Below are 19,477 nucleotides of genomic sequence, written 5' to 3'. Positions count from 1 at the left end.
TAAATGGAAAGTGAATGCTCTCTAACCTTGCTACGGAGCTTGGTTCCTTTTGGTTTGAATTGGAGTGGTATACTGTATATAATAATAGAATTTCATAACATTGACTTGGAGTGGTATATATAATAATAGAAATCCATAACATTGACTTGGAATTGTATATATAATAATATAACTTCATAACGTTGACTTGGAGTGGTATATATAATAATAGAACTTCATAACGTTGACTTGGAATGGTATATACTGTATAATAATAGAACTTTATAACATTGCATATGTTTGCATGCAGCCTTTCTCCCAGGGCGGCTTTGGCTGCACCCAGATGTACAGCGGTGGCTTTGGGGGGTTCAGAGGGCCTGGAGGACAAGCGCTGGTCAACTACAGTCAGATGCCTCTGGGGCCCTACGTCAGTGGTAAACATCAGTTCACTTCAGACCTTTTAAGAAGACCCTGGCCAATCTGAACCCACCAAGAATAGAGTCTATTTGGAAACTAGTGGGCTGTTTTGATTTTAATACATTGAAATACCATACCAAACATATTCAAAACATGACCATGCATATGAGCATTATCTTATACACCCACATTACTTTGCAATGGATCATCTTCCAATTACATAAATTATATTGAGGACATAATAAACATTGTACACAATTCATATATTATTAATTTGCACATTTTACATTTTGCATTATGCATTATGATTATGAAAGAGTGGAGAAAATCTCACAGTCAACAACTGAGAAGACTATTTTGGTGACTCAATAAACTATGAGATACGTTTCAAATTAAACTAAATATATATTTCTCCTTGTCTCCCTCTTTCCATTCTGCTGAGATAATTAAAAACACATATTTCTATCATTAAATGCAGCAGTAAAACATCAGTTCTGTTCCTATTCTAGTGTCCTCTAATGGCCCTCCACCCCCTTCAAGCCATCTGGACAAGAAGGCAATCGACTCCCTGAGAGATGTATCCACCCCTGACCTCAAGTCAGGCAAGCCCAGTGATGTCATCTGTATTGAGGACTAGACCGGCTCCATAAAACTGACCTGAGGTCAGTAACACCCAGGGATGACGTCTGCCCATCTCCTCCTTGACACCCTCCTCTCTCTCTCCTGCTCCTCCCTCACGGCCGACCCCAACCTAACTCTATAAAACACGCTCTTTGTTTTAAGGAGAGAGGGATGAACTCTTTGATTAATACAGATGTATCTACGGTATCTATCTTATCAATTGCACTTTTATCTTTCAAGGATTCTTCAGAAGTATTTCAATAGATATTTGCTTTTATGAACTTGTGCGGGAGGCTTGAGGATCAGGGGGGAAAGATGGCGCAGCCTTCGTCAGAGGTGACGGCCTTTTTCAACCCAGCGCTACGGGACGAAGCCTCTCTCTCTCTCTCTCTCTCTCTCTCTCTCTCTCTGTGAGCACGCTGGAGGCACAGAAGCTCTTGTGCTCTTTTATGGGGCTTGCTCTTATCTGGGAATGTGTGTTTTGTTCATGCAAGGCCTGACTTTTGCATTCTATGTGTGCCCTGTTGCTTTCATCCATCTGTCTATTCTCACTGTGCACTGTGACTGTGCTCTGTTTGAGCTTTGTCCATATAAAGAGTGCAGCGAAGGAAAGCTTCAGTCATAGGGGCGTTAAAAGGAATGTTTCTATGGCAGCCAGTTCTCTCACTTTAAACAAATATCTGTTTTGTAGTTCCTGTAGTGGCCAAATGGTGGAGTCATACTATCTGACAGTATTAAAAGACCTTTTTTTTATGGTGTGTATACAGTAGCTAGCTGGAAGCACTCTGCCTCAGTCCTCTAAAAGACTGCCACCTGCTGGCGATATGGAGAAAGTGTTCTCTGCAAGACTGCAGTCAGATTACATGGCTGCAGAACCCACCGACCTGCAAGGGTTGACCGCTTGTACTGTACATAATCAAGGCGACTGCTGTTTGTTTTACCTCACATTTACCTATACGGTACATACGTAGACAGACTCAAAGGCTGGGCGAGGTCTTACTGTACATGAAGATCATTCAGAGCAGGACAAAACTGTGGGGGTGGGATAACGTTTTTAGAAAAAGAAAAAAAAACATTTCAGACTCAGTATTTCTGTGTGTGGTACAAAATGTGTGTTTCTTTCTACATTTGAATGTTAGAAGTGACTGTACAAGTAAACCCTCTGGGGTCACGACCGGTGCGAGGGCGCTCTACACACGGCTCTGGTCTCGCTCCCTAATGCAGGGCTTTAAAACAACCAGTCCTAACTCAAAACAAGAGTGCCGGGTGTATTTTTTTAAAATTATTATTATTATTATTATTATTATTATTATTATTATTATTATTATTATTATTATTATTATTATTATTATTATTATTATTATTATTATTATTATTATTATTATTATTATTATTATTTTGCCTTACATCCCAGGGATTTTTCTAATTCCCTTTCATTGTGAGAAATGGAAAAAAGAAAGAAAAAAAAAGACAAAGAAAATAAGCGCTTAAGTTATGACACTGTCACCTTATGACTTGTGTTTTGTCATGATATGTGCATTTGGTTGTTTATCTTTATGTTAAGGTGACATGAGACATGTTTAAGTAGAACAATATTTCAGTCGTTCTTGGTTAGTGCCATTAAAAGGGGTTCTGTCTATTCTATAAAGTGTGATCTGATTTTGTTGTTGTCGATGCAGTATATTTTCCCCCCACTGAGGTACAGATTGTAATTTGTAGTATTACTACAAATAGGCTTGGTTTATAGGGAATATTCTCTCTATACCGGTTCCCAAGAACCAGTGTTGCACAGCATTACTCGTGATTAGTTCTCTTTCTTTGTTCTTCTTTTGGTTTCTACAGTCATATTGTTTTTTCTTGGAGCACGTCTTTTACTTTACCAGGCGTAGCGCCACCTGTTGTACATTCCATCTTTGTGCGAAACGTAAACTTGTTGTTCATGCCATCTGTGTGCTAACATGACTGTCCTACACGTGAAACAACCTTTTTATATAGTCAAGGTTACTGTATTTCTTTTTATATAATTTCATTGATGAATGTTTGGACACAAAACTACAAATCTTATTAAGACATAATGTTATTGTCGTCGCCCCCCCCCCATTGGCATTAACAATTTGTATTATTATTATTGTTGTTATTATTATTGCCATTGCTACAGTACTTTATTTGAAGTTGGGGTGAGAATTGTGACTGAACTGAACTGGAGAGATTCTGTTGTACAGAGATTTTGAGTGTATCTTTGAGTGTAGCTGTTCTGCTCTGACCAGTTCAAATGATTGTCCTGGGGTGCTCTGCCTATAGTGTCCTACAGTATGTTGTGTGACTGGATTCTCTTTGCCTGGGTGTTGCTCAGTCAACACACGTTACCTGAGGAGTAGAATTCAATGCAACATCACAAGACATCACCTCTAAAACTATCACCGGACGAGCCCTGAAACAGGTCATATCAGTTCCTTCTTGCACTATTCCTTTGTGATTGTTTACCTGTGCTGTTTTTTGTACTTCGTCTTTTGGTTTCTGGCCATCCGATTACTTGACCTTTTCATTTAGTTTAGGTTTGCTAGACGAAGAGAACCTCAGAAACATGTAAATACTCCCAAGAGATTTTTCAGAGATGCGTCTCTCTCTCTCTCTTCTCTCTTTCTCTCTCTCTCACGTAGGTTTCTGTACCAAACTGAGAAAACTGAATGTTTTTGCAGGGTAGTTGCCATAGAACTGCAGTCCGCACAGCGACGTGCTCCATCAATCAAAAAAAAAACATGTCTGTTTCCTTTTTTTTTGGAGTGCTGACCTTGAGACGATGACTATGACTAAAACAAAAATGTTCAACATGAAATGCAATCAAACTGAAGTCGGTATGAATGTAACGTCTGTACGAGAAAAAAAGGCTTCAGTCTAATACCTATAAATATATCCACAGTATATGTACATGCTTATAAACAAGGCTTCAAAAGCTACCAAAAGACCCTGGAAAAAGGCACCTTTGTTGCAGTGAATGCACAGCATGTGAAGCGTTTTGTATGACGGTTCACTTTGGGGGCGGCGGCGATGGGAGCGGTCGTTCAGCGTGGATAGCATTTACAGACAATGAACTCTAAAGCAGTGTTATGGTACTGATATTTGTGCTGTATAGCAATTGAATGAAAAAAAAAGTGAATTGTCATCTTTTAATTTGTATTCTGTGTATTTGTTCAATGTGTTTTAATAAATCTTCTGGACGATGGTAATAACGTGTCTCGTTGTTGTTTGAAGGTAGGCGGGTTGAAAAGTAGCTATGGATAAATGTTATCGGTCGTGAGGAGAGTGAACGTGATTTATTGGGTTTGATTGGAGGACTGGCTGGCTCTTATCAAAGCAACCTCACAGATTACCTTACTTACTTACCTAACTGGACAGTGTCTTCTAGCCCTGCAGGTCATGAACTTGCATGTACTGTAATGATGTGATTAAGGTCCGAAATATAAATTCTCAATGTAATCTGTCAGGAGATGGCATACTCACTTAATATTCATGTTATAAATACAGAAGATGTTAATTACTGAATGATGAGCCACTTTAAAACAAGATGGTATAGCATGTCATGTCTGTTACTGATAGTGAGTGATTCATGAATGTTATTAGTAACAAATGTATAAAAAAGAATATAGGCCCAATTCTCTAGTAGACTATTAGTCAACATTTTCTATTTATTACCGGTTATGTCCTCATTCCAGCTAAGGTATTAACAGTATTTTTAGTCCTGACTAGTGATCAGCTTCTACACTCTCTTTCCTAACCTTTACAATTAGTAGGGACATTTCAAAACGGACCCAGAGTCAGTGCCTACAGACAGATTCGCCTTAGACCGGACCCACTCTCAAAAGAACTGCGAGAGTGTATATCCCCTGATACCTTTTGCCCCGCCCACTTGATCTAAATATCTGTCCTGATTTGGTACATGTGCTGCCCCCTAGCCTTTCCATTCGCTACTCGCAGGACTTTGGCACTCTGTCATTGGCCGGTTGTGTGTGAGAGCCCTTTCGCCTGCTTTGTGCTGCTGTCTGGGAAGCAGCAGGGGGCTGGGGAGAGGGAGTGGGAGGAGGGAGTCACCCAAAGAAAGGATAGAAAGAGGCTAGAGGCGTGGGTGGGGGGGGCAGGCCCCATCTAAAAAAGCGAGGGATAGAGGGGAGGTGGAGGAAGGAATCCAACCAAAGAGAAGAGAGAGAGGGAGAAAGGGAGGGAGTAGAGGGTTACCTCATTCAGAGAGCAGCTAGTGCACACACAGAGCAAAAGCAGAAGTTGTGAGAAAGTAAACAGTACAGGATCATTCTAGCCTGTGTTCTGCCACTTGCAGCTCTCGCAGAGGAGACCCAGGATGAGTTTCATGGACCTGTCAGTGTATATACTGCAGTGCATGGGAGGCTACCAGGATTAAAGAGAAGCCAAGAGAGTGCCTGAAGCCTGTCGGAGGAACACTACTGAGGACAAGGAGGTGAGAGGCGTCTATTTATTGTCCTCCACATGCTCTCCCTCTCCCCCTCCTCTCTTCCCTCCCCTCTTTCCTTTTCACTCTTACTAGCATGGCTAGCGTGCTACAAAGACAGCAGCTTTTGTCAAAAGAGGCCATGAGATGGAGTGGGGGTGGGTGTGCTGTTTGTCTTCTTCCCCCTTCTCTCTCGCTCTCTCTCAGCCCGGCACCTCAAGGCAGCTGAGAGAAGGAGAGGTGAGCAGAGGTATTGCTGATGCCCGGGTGGCCTCCTGGCTGAGTACACACGCTCATGGACAATTTACCCGGAGCCTGCCTCAGAGAGAGAGAGAGAGAGAGAGAGAGAGAGTGTGTGTGTGTGTCTGCGGCTGCCTTTCTATCAGGGATGAGTACTCACAGCCTTGTTATGATAGCAGCAGTTCCTGAGACGGACACCAGGAAGTTCAAACCAGCCGCAGACCTCTTTGTTTTCAACAGCCACGTACAGTCATAGCACTATATACAGCAAGAACCGACCCTGTAGCCCCAGCCATGCCAGATTGACCTTCCTGGTGTACAATAGCCCCTCCCTGGATGGATTACATGCTGCCTCATCCCAGAGGGGAGGGGCTAAGGGCCACAGCTCATTTGCATTTTGGACTAGTTCACTGTTTCTGCCTCACTAGCCGGATGTCCCAACACTTCTCACTGAAAGCCACTGTAGAACCTTTTGTGTCTGATTTGTTTTCCCCCCTTTGCCACAGTCCAACTCTTCCAACAGACATTAACAATCCGTGCATGTCTAGCCTGGAGCTTAAAAACACAAAGACCCCACTATTAATGGGACCCTCTCTCTCTCTCTCTCTCTCTCTCTCTCTCTCTCTCTCTCTCTCTCTCTCTCTCTCTCTCTCTCTCTCTCTCTCTCTCTCTCTCTCTCTCTCTCTCTCTCTGCCACACAAGCATGTGTGCGTGCATGCACTCATGCAAGTTGGGACCCGGCGTGCACATACACTCGCACGCACACACACTCACACTCGCAACAAACACACACACTGTTAGCCTGTGCACTTGAATGTCTACGGGCCCTGTGGAAATATATTGTATTTCTACGATTGCATCCTGCTGTGGAATGTTATCGCCTGGGATAGAAAAGTCAACTCTTGAGATTTTTTTGGAGGAAGGTTATGTTTGTAAGTGGAAGATTATCTGTTTGCTGTGTGACACTTTTCTGACACACTGGTGTCACTTCCCCCCGGGCCAGGCAGAAACAAGATCCCTGCTATAAGCTGTTTTTCCACCCTCTTTTCAAGTGTCACCTGAAATGGCCTATATATATATATATACAGTATATATATATATATATATATATAGCCTTCAGTTACCGGATGGAAACATTGAATAAGACCATAACAAATTGTATTTTATATCACAAACCCACACTATGGCTCCTTCTTCAGAATGGCTGCATAATACACATCTCACCAGTTCTCTTGTCATTCATGTGTACATTCATGTATAATGAGCATTGTGCCTGTGGCACATCAAAGGAACAAGCCACCCATGCTCCTTCAATGGCACACCAGTGTAACAGATGACCTCCCTGTGTGTGGCGCCGACACCGAAAACGTGCCCTTCCTGCCTGAGACGGCACACAAGGAAGCTAGCATCAAACAAACAAAGCTCCGAATGCAGCTTGTATTTGTTGAGAGAGAGACAGAGATTGAGAGAGAGACAGAGAGAGAGACATACAGACAGACAGACAGACAGACAGACAGACAGACAGACAGACAGACAGACAGACAGACAGACAGACAGACAGACAGACAGACAGACAGACAGACAGACAGACAGACAGACAGAGTGATTAGGCCCATGACAAAGACAACAATCGTGAGTGTGGGAACACAAGAAGACCCAGGCCAGTGATCCTGACAGACTTTACACTTTACACACATTGTGACACAACTACAGTAACACCTCTCCCAAAGGCTAACCGGCCATGTCCGCTTCCATTAATTGTGCTAAGCTAGGCTAACATGCAGCCAGATAGCTTTCTACTGAACACACAGAGAGGAAACTGGCACCTATCTTTTTGTCTCTCTGGAGAAGACGGTAAGCAAATTTCCCAAAATGTTGGCGTGTTCCTTTAAAGATGCAGTAGGGTTTTCGAGCACTTGGATGAAGACTGCAAGTACAAGTACATGGAATTTAGTGGCCGACCCAACGGAATGAGTACTGTGTAGACTCAACCAGCAAATGATGCTCATTCCATTGAATTGACCTATCTCGAACCCGCCCTCTTTTCTTGATCCTACAAATCACAAGTCCCTCAGACGAAAGCAACCGTTGTGATTGGAGGATCAAGAAAAGAGGGCAGGGTTTGAGATAGGTCCATTGCACATGGTTGTTGAACCTACATGGTCCACAGCAAAACCTACTTCATAAATACAACATGCACGTCAGCTAGACTCATTATTGTCTCATTTGCAGCAGAAATGTTGGTAACATTTCAGAATAGGGAACACATACTAATGTTTGATGTATAAATATGGATATTAATACCTGAGCGCAGGCGGCTTAGGGTGAAGTGTTCTGTTTCTCAAACCGTAATGTGAGAACAACAAAAAATAACCGTACCCTACTTATGTTCCGTTACAAGCTATAACAAGTGAAGTGTCACTGATTTTCTTTTTTTCTCACAACACAACAATCAAAACACAATACAATAATAAGATAATACAAGGGACACCACAAGACCATACTTCAACAATATTAACTACAATAACGATAAGACATTCAGAAATAATAAAAATAACAATAAATACAATGTACAAAAACATATGTCGACAGTAACAGCACTAATAATGATACAAAACAAAAGGAAATAATAAATACCGATCTAAACGTAACTAATAAATACAAAATAAAAATATACCGCGGCTGGGTGGCGCAGCGGACATTGCGCTCGTCACCAACGCAAGAGACACCGGGTTCGACTCCGTCCGTCATACTCGGGTGGAAGTCAATGGGTGGTAATCTGGATGTTGTGGACAGCGACTCCTACAGGTCGTTTGGGGGACGCCTGCACAGCAGAGACAGGAAAATAGCGGGGGCAGTGTGAGCCTCCCATATGTTACACCTCGCCAAATCAGAGTCCGCGCTGGCAGGTGAAAAGATGTGACAGGCTGCCTCCACATGTATCGGAGGGGACATGTGATGCAAGGCTTCTATCCTCCCTACAACCGACCAGTGGGGGGCATATGCAAGCAACGTTCAAGACAGGGGAGGGGAGAATTGGCACGGCTAAATTGGGATGGGAGAAAACTAGAAAAATAGGAGAAAAAGTGGACCAAAAAAAATAATACAAATATACCAAATAAAAAGTTAAACAAAAACACACCACAAACACAAAAGACATTAGACACTAGACAGATACCCCCCCCCCCCCCCCAAGACCGGCGGATTCCCCAGGACCAACACCCCACTCCCACTCTGCCGCTACATGGAGCTTTTGACCAACTCGGCCGCCGCAGTCCACATTTCAATACCCGCCTGTTGTGTCACTGATTTATTTAAAAAAAAAAAAAATTTATAACAAAAAATAACCTTACACTATTTATGTTCCGTTACAAGCTATAAGAATAGAGAGGAGAGAGGAAGCTATAAGAAGAGAGGAGGACGGACAGTGTCGAGGCAGTGAACCAGGAAGTGCAACAGATCAGTAAGGAGGAAGTGAGGGCAGCTTTGAAGAGTGGGAAGGCGGTCAGCCCAGATGACATACCAGCGGAGGCCTGGAGATGCCTAGGAGAGATGGCAGTGTTTTTTTTAACAAGATTGTTCAACAACATCTTGGAAAACGAGAAAATGCCAGAGGAGTGCAGGCAAAGTGTGCTAGTGGAGAAGGAAGACGGGGGTGATCTGCGATAGAAAGGTACCAGCAAGAGTAAAGGGAAAGGTCTACAGCACGGTAGTGAGACCAGCTATGCTGTATGGTCTAGAACAGTGGTTCTCAAACTTTTTACATCAAGTACCACCTGAGAACGTAGCTGGCTCTCCAAGTACCACCATATGACCGGCGTTAAAATACAGTCTATTCAGCTATGCACAGTTCACGCAGGAGGCAAATGTATTCCTAATACCATTATTTATTGTTAACTTTTGTCAGACACAGCCACAATGTACAAAGGGATAGCACTAGAACTAGCAAACGCTTCCACACAACTCATACAATGCAAGGGGCATTGAGAACATAATAACTAACATTCTCACATAGCAAGTGAGAAAATTAAGAACAACTGTATTTCAGCAAATGTACTTAATTATCTCTCTATATCTCTCTCTCTCTCACTCTCTTTCTCTCTCTCTCTCTCTCTCTCTCTCTCTCTCTCTCTCTCTCTCTCTCTCTCTCTCACACAGCAAGAAATTGTCCGTCATTCTCTCTCACACTCACACACACACACACACACACACACACACACACACACACACACACACACACACACACACACACACACACACAATTATTTTGTTACAAAAACTTAATTTCCTGCATTCTGGTGCAGGAATTTTTGAATTTTTACCCTTTAAATGCCAGTGTTTGTGATGGGCATCACAAATTATTGTAAAAAAGAAAAGAAAACACATATTCAATACATTTTTGAATGTTTACCCTTTAAATGCCAGTTTGTGTGATGGCATCACAAATTATTGTTAAAAGACACACAAAAAGTAAAATATTTACAATATATCAAATGCAAAGTACATTTTTCTGGGGGGGATTATTACAGGCTAGGCATGTGTCAATGATTAGCAGCAACACATATTTTGATGGATTTTTTGTAATGTCAGATTTAACACCAACTCTTTTCAGAAAAGTGGGAGTATTTCATTTTTTATCTGACATTATAAATGGTTATGATCAGGGCTGAAGTTGAATTAAAGATTTATGACTGTTTAGACTGCATTACTCTCTGTCACAGTGATCTCCTGGTTGTTCCCCACTTAGATTATCTAACTATCGCGCTGCCGCAACCAGAAACACTGGCCTGGCCTGCTTCTAAGTTCAGTGGCCTGACTGCAAAAACATTTTTTTTTTTTTTTTTTTTTTTTAGCTTTTTTGGAAATGTTTTCAAGTACCACCAGCAGTACCACCAAGTACCACTAGTGGTACGCGTACCACAGTTTGAGAACCACTGGTCTAGAAACAGTGGCACTGTCATTTAGTGGCGGAGCTGGAGGTGGCAGAGATGAAGATGTTAAGGTTATCTCTGGGAGTAACAAGGTTGGACAAAATCGAAAATGTCTACATCAGAGGAACGGCCCATGTGGAGCAGTTCGGGCAGAAAGCGAGAGAGGCAAGCCTGAGATGGTTTGGACATGTGCGGAGGAGGGAGGTAGGTGGGGTACATCGGGAGGAGGATGCTGGAGATGGAGCTGCCAGGAAAGAGGAGGAGGGGAAGGCCCAAGAGGAGGTTTATGGACACAGTGAAGGAGGACATGCGGGCAGCGGGAGTGACGGAGGACGACGCAGATGACAGAAACAGATGGAAACGGATGATCCGCTGTGGCGACCCCTGACGGGAAAAGCTGAAAGAAAAAGAAGAAGAAGACAGTGTTACTGATATATATATATATCTTTAACTGCATTTCATATCGCGTAACAAACATGTTTGTATTTTGCTTGATGAAGAAGGCCTACTGTCCCATCTATTGTATAGTCAGGACTCCCTTATCTCTGTACAGTGTTTGTCTAGTGCAGTGGCCCCGCTAGTACGGAGCTGTGCTGTGAGCTCAGATGGCAGGCAGGAGGCGGACGTTTCTCCCACTGTGTCCTTGACTAACGTCACGCTGCCACGACCATCGGCACATCATTACTGGAGCCACTCGCTACGGTGGAGGGCACCTGAAGGCCAGACTGGCTCCGTGATGAATAATGCATCATCCACGCGTGTCCAAACAACACAGAGCGTGGGAGCACGCCTAAAGGAAAGCAAGCAGACCACGTAGTACCTTGAACGAGGATATATAATCCCCTCATCCTCCTGTGTTTGCGGTCGGACGTGACAGATGTACCAGAACTTCTGCAAATTCACAGAGATTACGGAATTCATTAATGGAGGCATAAAGCCACTTGAGCGTTTTTTTTTTACATCTATGGTAGGCTTATAGGCTACTATAAAAACTAAGAGGATCCATAATATCCAATAACGTGTGTAAAAATATAAATGAATAAATAAGAAAAGTCCTGGAATGTTAGGCCTTTTGACAGATGAAAGGACATGTTAGTCAATCTGTTCTCAGGGGGCGGTTTGCGCTTCTTAATTTGGTAGAATCACATCCTTATCTCTTAATAGACAGAGCCCTGGTACTGAGATACTGAGCGGAGAGGAGGAAGGACTGCCAGGGCCTGATTTGTCTCATCTGGGAACTGTTGTTTCGTGGTGGCTTGCGGATCCCAACTCTTTAGGCTCCCATGATAAGGTTTGTGTGCCATCTTCTATAAAGGAAAAGAGTGTCCGAACGCAAGGCCGTCTTCGCTCACTGGACCTTCTGTTAGAATTCCAATGCTGTTTATTCAGTCAACGCCAGCTGCTGCTCTCTGCTATTGTCTATTGATTCCCATTAGGTCTCTCTGACCAATGACTGTGACACAGGCATAGTGCTGTATAGATCGCTGGTTAGAGACCAACATACTAGTCAATAGGTTTCCACAGACTCAATTTGAATAGCGGTTTTAACACAAAGGCCAAGGTTATCTCTTCGTTCATTGTATCTCTTTATTCTCATTCATCTTCTCACCCTGTCATATAGCAGCACACTGTGGAAAGTGGCAGAAAAGATGGGAGGGAGAGAGGGAAAGAGAGAACGACAGATAACTATGTCCTTTCTTTCTCTTTAGCAGAGAAGGAACAAGGGATGTACTACGGTCTGTACTGTGGTAGTGAAAGGTTAACCTTCTGTAGTGTGGTAGTGAAAGGTTAACCTGTAGTGTGATAGTGAAAGTGTTATCTCTTTGTAGTGCAGTTTGAAAGGTTAACCTTCTGTAGTGTGGTAGTGAAAGTGTTAACCCTTTGTAGTGTGGTAGTGAAAGGGTTAAAGGGTACTATCCCAGTGACAAGTCAGTACAGCCCCTGAGACCATATTGTACCATTTTCTTTTTCTGGGAGAGCATAGGCTGTGAGGGGCAGTGATTTAGCCCAATCCGCCAGTGTTGTCAGTGCCCTGCACATTATTGGGACTGTAAGGACAGTGATTATGCGTGCAAGTTAGTGAGGACACACTGACTATGTTCCGTATACTTCAACATGCTCCCCTTGTATAAATACACCATCTCTATTACTCACCACATTTAGGCTCAAAGCGTGTTTCAGAGCTCTGTATGTGGGTCAGGGATAGGGTGTGTTGGAGTTGGATTCATCTCAACTCTGTGATGTATCCATTTCCCCCTTAAGAATAGCTTTCATACAGAAATAGTCCCGATTCTCTTTATTTCCTTTAGTCCAAGTCTGTTTGATGGACCGTCCAAACAGTTTCCCTTAAGACAGTGGTTCAGAAACGAGACAAGGCTGGACTCGGACATATGGCACTCACGCACGGACGCTTCACAGGGAGGAGCTCAGCAAGCGACGCTGGCTCATATTGGGATGACCCTCCGCGTCATTTTCATTTGACGAGAGAATTTCCTCTGGCCTTTCCAACTCTCATGCTGACTTCTAATGATGTTAGATCCATGACCATGCATCTTGCACATCTTAGTATTTTTTTTCCCTTCCTGCTGGCTTTGATCAAATTCCCTCTCCAGTGAATAATCATGAATACATCGTTCGGTCAGCATGACTTTGCCTCCGTGGAAAGCAAGACATCAATCATTTCCTATTACACATAACTCTCCCGGTAGATCTCTATAAAGCTGTTGAGTCATTCAGAGAGGCGGCAGCCTTCGCCCTCCGGTCAGAATGGATTTGGTCCCACAGATCACCCATTCTTCCGCGCATCACACACGGTAAAACCGCGGCCGTGGCCCTGTGAGCGCCAAGCCGACCCGCTCAGCGCTGCAGTGATGACGAATCCAGAAACAATGCTTTCCGAGACTCAACTTGAAGTTTTCCTGTTTTTACAAAAGACTCATTGTTGATTAGACCGATGGGTTGGCCGGCTGGAGAGTCCAAAGGCTATAGTGGCGGAGTGGGTCTGAAGTGGGAGGCAAAGGACCAAACCATGGCTTTCTTCCTAATGAAACGAGGGCCTTATACAGCTCCACTTGCTTTTCTTCCTCTTTTCTCGTTACAGGTCTCTTAGACATAGTAACCATGTATCTTAGACATATAGTGACCAGGTATCTTAGACATACAGTAACCATGTATCTTAGACATATAGTAACCAGGTCTCTTAGACATATAGTAACCATGTATCTTAGACATATAGTAACCATGTATCTTAGACATATAGTGACCAGGTATCTTAGACATACAGTAACCATGTATCTTAGACATATAGTAACCATGTATCTTAGACATATAGTAACCATGTATCTTAGACATACAGTAACCAGGTATCTTAGACATACAGTAACCAGGTATCTTAGACATACAGTAACCAGGTATCTTAGAAATACAGTAACCAGGTCTCTTAGGCATTCCAGTGTTTCCCCTAGGATTTCTTTCAGGGGGGGTGGTAGGCCCCGAAAACGACTAGTGTTTTCGCGGGGCGCGCGTGTCACAAATACGTGGTGTCAACAGTATCGTCATAGACGCGCGCAGTAAGGCGGTTGTTAGTATCGGTGCATTTCTCTACACTGAGCTGAAATGAAACGATTGCACATAAATTAGGTAAATAAATATTAACAATATTTATTTACAACACATAAATTAACTTATTTACAATTATACATACAGTACAGGGGAGGAAACTAACTTTTTGGCTTACCAGCCAACTGGCGAGTATCTGATTTTTTTTACCAGCCAAACAGATTTTTTACCAGACAAAAAAAATCGCTAATTGTGATAATTACTTCTTTGTATGTCAAGCCGTGTCAATGTTGTGTATGCATCTGGGTAGGCACACTGTGCCTTTAAGACAGCACGGTGGTCTTACGACAGTGCTGTGAAGTACCGTCAAGTGTTGTGGTAACGTCAGTTGGGTTGGTGTGCTGTTGTGCACAGTGCACTGGTTGAGCTAGCCCCTTTCGTGACTGCGATGTGCAAGCCAGGGGCTTTTGAGCATGAAATAAAATGTCTAACCTTACGTCGTAGTCCGGTGCTTTTTTGGAAACATTATAGTCATAACAGATACACCTAGCTGGCTGCTTTGAGCACACGGGGCTAACGTTAGCTAGCAAGCAGCTATAGCTAAAACGCTAACTAGAAGCTAACCACTGTATACAGTTCCAGTAGACTAACATTACACCTCTGTGATTTAAATGTGTCCTTAGTAACTTATACTTGAGGGTTGTACTAGGGTTGGATGCAGTTCCCCGTTGGTCAGTCTGTCTGTTTTCCATCTTCTGCTGTGTTTAACGTTATCTGTTTGCGAGTGCTCCTGATGGCTAGCCTAGTACCGCGGGACTTTTATTATTATATGTCCGCGGGTTGGCCAGTACTGCGCAAAAGTTTATTAAACATTATATGTCCGCGGGTGGTCTTGTGCAGTGCTCTCGTGGCACTGTCAACTAAAGCGAACACTCAGAAGACGCGCACCGTTTGCCAGTGCAGTGATTGCAGAATGTTTTATTTTTTTGTATACTCGCCAGCAGGGGAGGAAACTAACTTTTTGGCTTACCAGCCAACTGGCGGGTATCTGATTTTTTTTACCAGCCAAACGTAAAAAATACCAGCATTTGTGTTATGGTTTGTAACCGACCCCAATCGCACAACACAAGACAGGTATGATGGTTTGCCAAGAAACAGATATTTATTGAGAGACAGGGAAAAAGGGCACTGTCCCTTTAAGGGAGAACACAAATACAGGAATATAACAAGAGGGGAAAAACAAGGTGCCTTTAAGAGGCGGGCAGGAAAAGGGAACACTAAGGGAAGGTTAATGAACGCTAGGGGAAAGTTAAAGGAACACTAGGGGAAGGTTAAAGGAACAGAGGAACTAGAGACTAGGAGAAGTCGGGAAGGAGAGCTAGGGAACAGGAGAACTGGGGACTAGGAGAACTAGGGACAAGGAACTAGGAGGAACTAGAAGGGGAGAACTTGGGACCAGGAACTAGGTGGAACTAGAAAGGGGAGAACTAGGGACAGAGGGGACTGAGGCCCGCGGAGGCGGGCTGGGGAACAGGGAGGAACTGGGGACAGAGACCCGCGGAGGCGGGCTGGGGACAGGGAGGAACTGGGGACTGGTGGGAAAACATCTGGGCCGCTCTGCAGAACAGAGGAGAGGGTTAATATTCAAAAGGGAACAAACAGAGCAGATGCAGAACAGTCCAAATAAACAAAGAAAACAAAGTAATAATATCTTCGTGTGACAAACACACAGGGGGAGATGTAATGTCCAAAAATACTATCTAAGTGAGAACAAAAACAGAGTGGGAGATGAAATGTCCAAACTACTAACTAAGTGAGAACTAACGGAGGCAATACGCTGGGTGAGTGACATCACAATCAAAACTCACCCAGGCGTATGCGTAATGGTACAGGAACAGCAGCGGGAACGGGGGCAAGAGGCATTACGCTGGGTGAGTGACATCACAATCAAAACTCACCCAGGCGTATGCGTAATGGTACAGGAAACAGCAGCGGGAACGGGGGCAAGAGGCATTACGCTGGGTGAGTGACATCACAATCAAAACTCACCCAGGCGTATGCGTAATGGTACAGGAAACAGCAGCGGGAACGGGGGCAAGAGGCATTACGCTGGGTGAGTGACATCACAATCAAAACTCACCCAGGCGTATGCGTAATGGTACAGGGACAGCAGCGGGGCGAGGGCATCGCCACCGGGTGGCTGGCTGTCCGAGCCGAGGAACAGAGTGCTGGAACAGTGGCGGTGGCGAGGGTGTCGTCCACCGGGTAGCCGACTGTCGGAGCCGAGGAACAGAGTGCTGGAACAGTGGCGGTGGCGAGGGTGTCGTCCACCGGGTAGCCGCTGTCGGAGCCGAGGAACAGAGTGCTGGAACAGTGGCGGTGGCGAGGGTGTCGTCCACCGGGTAGCCGCTGTCGGAGCCGAGGAACAGAGTGCTGGAACAGCGGCGGTGGCGAGGGTGTCGTCCACCGGGTAGCCGCTGTCGGAGCCGAGGAACAGAGTGCTGGAACAGCGGCGGTGGCGAGGGTGTCGTCCACCGGGTAGCCGCTGTCGGAGCCGAGGAACAGAGTGGCGCGCCACACCTTGGTGTGCGCGTCGGAACCGAGAGACGCATCGGGGTGCGTCTGCGAGGAGGAGTGTGCCAAGCACGAGGATCTTTGGAAAATGCGCGTTGGAGACTGGAGAGCGTGCCAAGCCCTTGAAGATGCGCGTTGCGCGCTGGTGACTGGAGAGCGTGCCAAGCCCTTGCAGATGCGCGTTGCGCGCTGGTGACTGGAGAGCGTGCCAAGCCCGAAGGTCTAGGAGATGCGCGTCTGCGCGCTGGTCGGGAGAGCGTGCCAAGCTCGAAGGTCTAGGAGATGCGCGTCTGCGCGCTGGTCGGGAGAGCGTGCCAAGCTCGAAGGTCTAGGAGATGCGCGTCTGCGCGCTGGTCGGGAGAGCGTGCCAAGCTCGAAGGTCTGAAGTGGAACACTGGAATACCTCCCGTAGAGGATTAGAGAGCGCAGTAGAGTGTCTCCCTCCAGGCAAACGGCGACAGGTGGCGAAGGCTTGAGCGCATCTGGCGCGCTGGTCTGGAGTGGAACACTGGAATACCTCCCGTAGAGGATTAGAGAGCGCAGTACAATGTCTCCCTCCAGGCAAACGGCGACGGGTGGCCAAAGCTTGCACCTCGTCTCACGCCGGGCGCTGGTCTGGATGTGCGTCAGGACGACAGCTGCGCGGGGGGTCTGAAGTGGATGACTGGGATGCCTCCCGTGGAAGTCTAGGGAGCGCAGACCAGTCCCACTCTCAGGCAACGGCGACAGCAGGCGAAGGCTGGAGCATACATCTCTACGCCGGAGAATCAATACAGCATAGGCAGAACAGAGGACCTCCCGAAAGAGTCTAGATGTTTGAGAATATGATACGGCATGTTTACAACACGACCCCACGCCGAAACGAGGGGAAGAGCCCTGGTATTTAAAGCCCACAGGGGAACTAATTAGCCTGCCACCACAGGTGCGAGAGGTAATTGATAATAGTCCAGGTGTGGCCACTGAGAGTAAACGAGAGTAAAGAACGAGAGGGTGGGGGCTAGAGAGAGTGAGTAGGGAATTCCTAACAGTAGGCTTAAAGAAGACAGAGAAAGTTGGTGAGCAGCGGACAAAACCTCACAGTACCCCCCCCTCAACGGGAGCCACCTGGCGACCCAAAACAAATACAGACAGAGTGGCAGGGGGCAAAACAAGACAAAAACAAAAGGTACTGGCCAAGCCAGCAGGGGAAGCCACCACAAGAGTGGGGCTAGCAAAAGAAACAGGGTCGCCGAGGGGTAACTAGGGTAGCAGAGGGGCAACAGGAGGAACTGGCCTAGAGGAAACCGGGCCTAGAGGAACCGGGTCAGGAGGAACTGGGTCCAGAGAACTAGTCTAGAGGAACTGAGGGGCAAGCAGGGTAGCTAAGGGGTAACCATGGTAGCACCGGGAAAGGGCTAGCAGAGGGAAAGTTAGCTGCCAGGGCACTGATAGCTACAGGGCCTATGCTAGCTGTAATGCTACATCAACATAGAGGCTGCGCAAGCTGCCGGAGCTAGGCTAGCAGAGGGAAAGGGTAGCTGCCAGGGCACTGATAGCTACAGGGCCTATGCTAGCTGTACTGCTACATCAACATAGAGGCTGCGCTAGCTGCCGAGCTAGGCTAGCAGGGGGAAGGGGTAGCTGCCAAGGCACTGATAGCTACAGGGCCTATGCCAGCTGTACTGCTACATTAACATAGAGGCTGCGCTAGCTGCCGGAGCTAGGCTGGCAGACAGGGCTGGACCAGCATGAGAGAACAAGCTAGCTGGAAGGACAGTCCTAGCTGTGTGAGATAAACTGACCTTGCTAGCTGAAAGGGCAGTCCTAGCAGTGGGAATACTGACCTTGCCAGCTGAAAGGGCAGTCCTAGCAGTGGGAGCAAACTGACCATGCTAGCTGAAAGGGCAGTCCTAGCAGTGGGAATACTGACCTTGCTAGCTGAAAGGGCAGTCCTAGCAGTGGGAGAAAACTGACCCTGCTAGCTGAAGGGGCAGTCCTAGCAGTGTGAGATGCTACACAAAAAAGTGGAGGCCATGCAGAGGGACCGGGTTAGCTGCTTGGGCCTGGCTAGCTACAGGGCCTATGCCAGCTGCAAGGCTGCATTAACATAGAGGCTGTGCTAACAGCCGGGGCCAAGCTAGCAGACCGGGGCCATGCAGAGGGAATTGGGTTAGCTGCCTGGCATGGCTAGCTACAGGGCCCATGCCAGCAGCAAGGGCTGCATAAAACATAGAGGCTGTGCTAGCAGCCGGGGCTAAGCTAGCAGACTGGGGCTCTGCTGAGGGACTGGGTTAGCTGCCAGGGCAAGGCTAGCTACAGGGCCTATGCCAGCAGCAAGGGCTGCATAAACATAGAGGCTGTGCTAGCAGCCGGGGCAAGGCTAGCAGACAGGGGCCATGCTGGTAGTAGAGGCCTAACAAGCTGCAGGGGGGTCAACAGGGCTAACAGGGAAGCCAACAGGGCTAACAGGGGAGCTAACAGGCTAACAGGGGAGCTAAACAGGGGAGCTAGAGGGGAACTAGAGGGAACAAGAAAAAAAAAAGGCAAACTCAACATACACCGTCTGTGCTGGCTGGGGTCGTCGATTTGGTGGGGTCGTACTGTTATGGTTTGTAACCGACCCCAATCGCACAACACAAGACAGGTATGATGGTTTGCCAAGAAACAGATATTTATTGAGAGACAGGGAAAAAGGGCACTGTCCCTTTAAGGGAGA

General features: G+C 45.9%; 2 protein-coding genes across 2 annotated transcripts in view; both read left to right on the top strand.

Annotated features, from left to right (window-relative positions):
* Window positions 1-1,033, top strand: part of chd5 (chromodomain helicase DNA binding protein 5) — a gene marked incomplete at its 3' end in the record, with an annotated part of 117,288 nt that extends 116,255 nt beyond the window's left edge. Inside the window, exons 36-37 of the mRNA XM_084315715.1 lie at window positions 290-413; window positions 906-1,033. Of these exons, the coding sequence (XP_084171841.1) occupies window positions 290-413; window positions 906-1,033 (252 nt within the window). The remainder of the gene's footprint in view (window positions 1-289; window positions 414-905) is intronic.
* A 4,365-nt stretch (window positions 1,034-5,398) lies between these two features.
* Window positions 5,399-19,477, top strand: part of arhgef10la (Rho guanine nucleotide exchange factor (GEF) 10-like a) — a 356,918-nt gene continuing 342,839 nt past the window's right edge. The window contains exon 1 of the mRNA XM_084315714.1: window positions 5,399-5,488. The gene's annotated coding sequence lies outside the window, so the exon portion shown is untranslated. The remainder of the gene's footprint in view (window positions 5,489-19,477) is intronic.

This window comes from Notolepis coatsorum (assembly GCF_963971535.1).
Source record: "Notolepis coatsorum genome assembly, chromosome: 6".
NCBI lineage: Eukaryota > Metazoa > Chordata > Actinopteri > Aulopiformes > Paralepididae > Notolepis > Notolepis coatsorum.
Note: the sequence above shows the minus strand (reverse complement) of the source record. Positions and strands in the feature narration are given on the sequence as shown.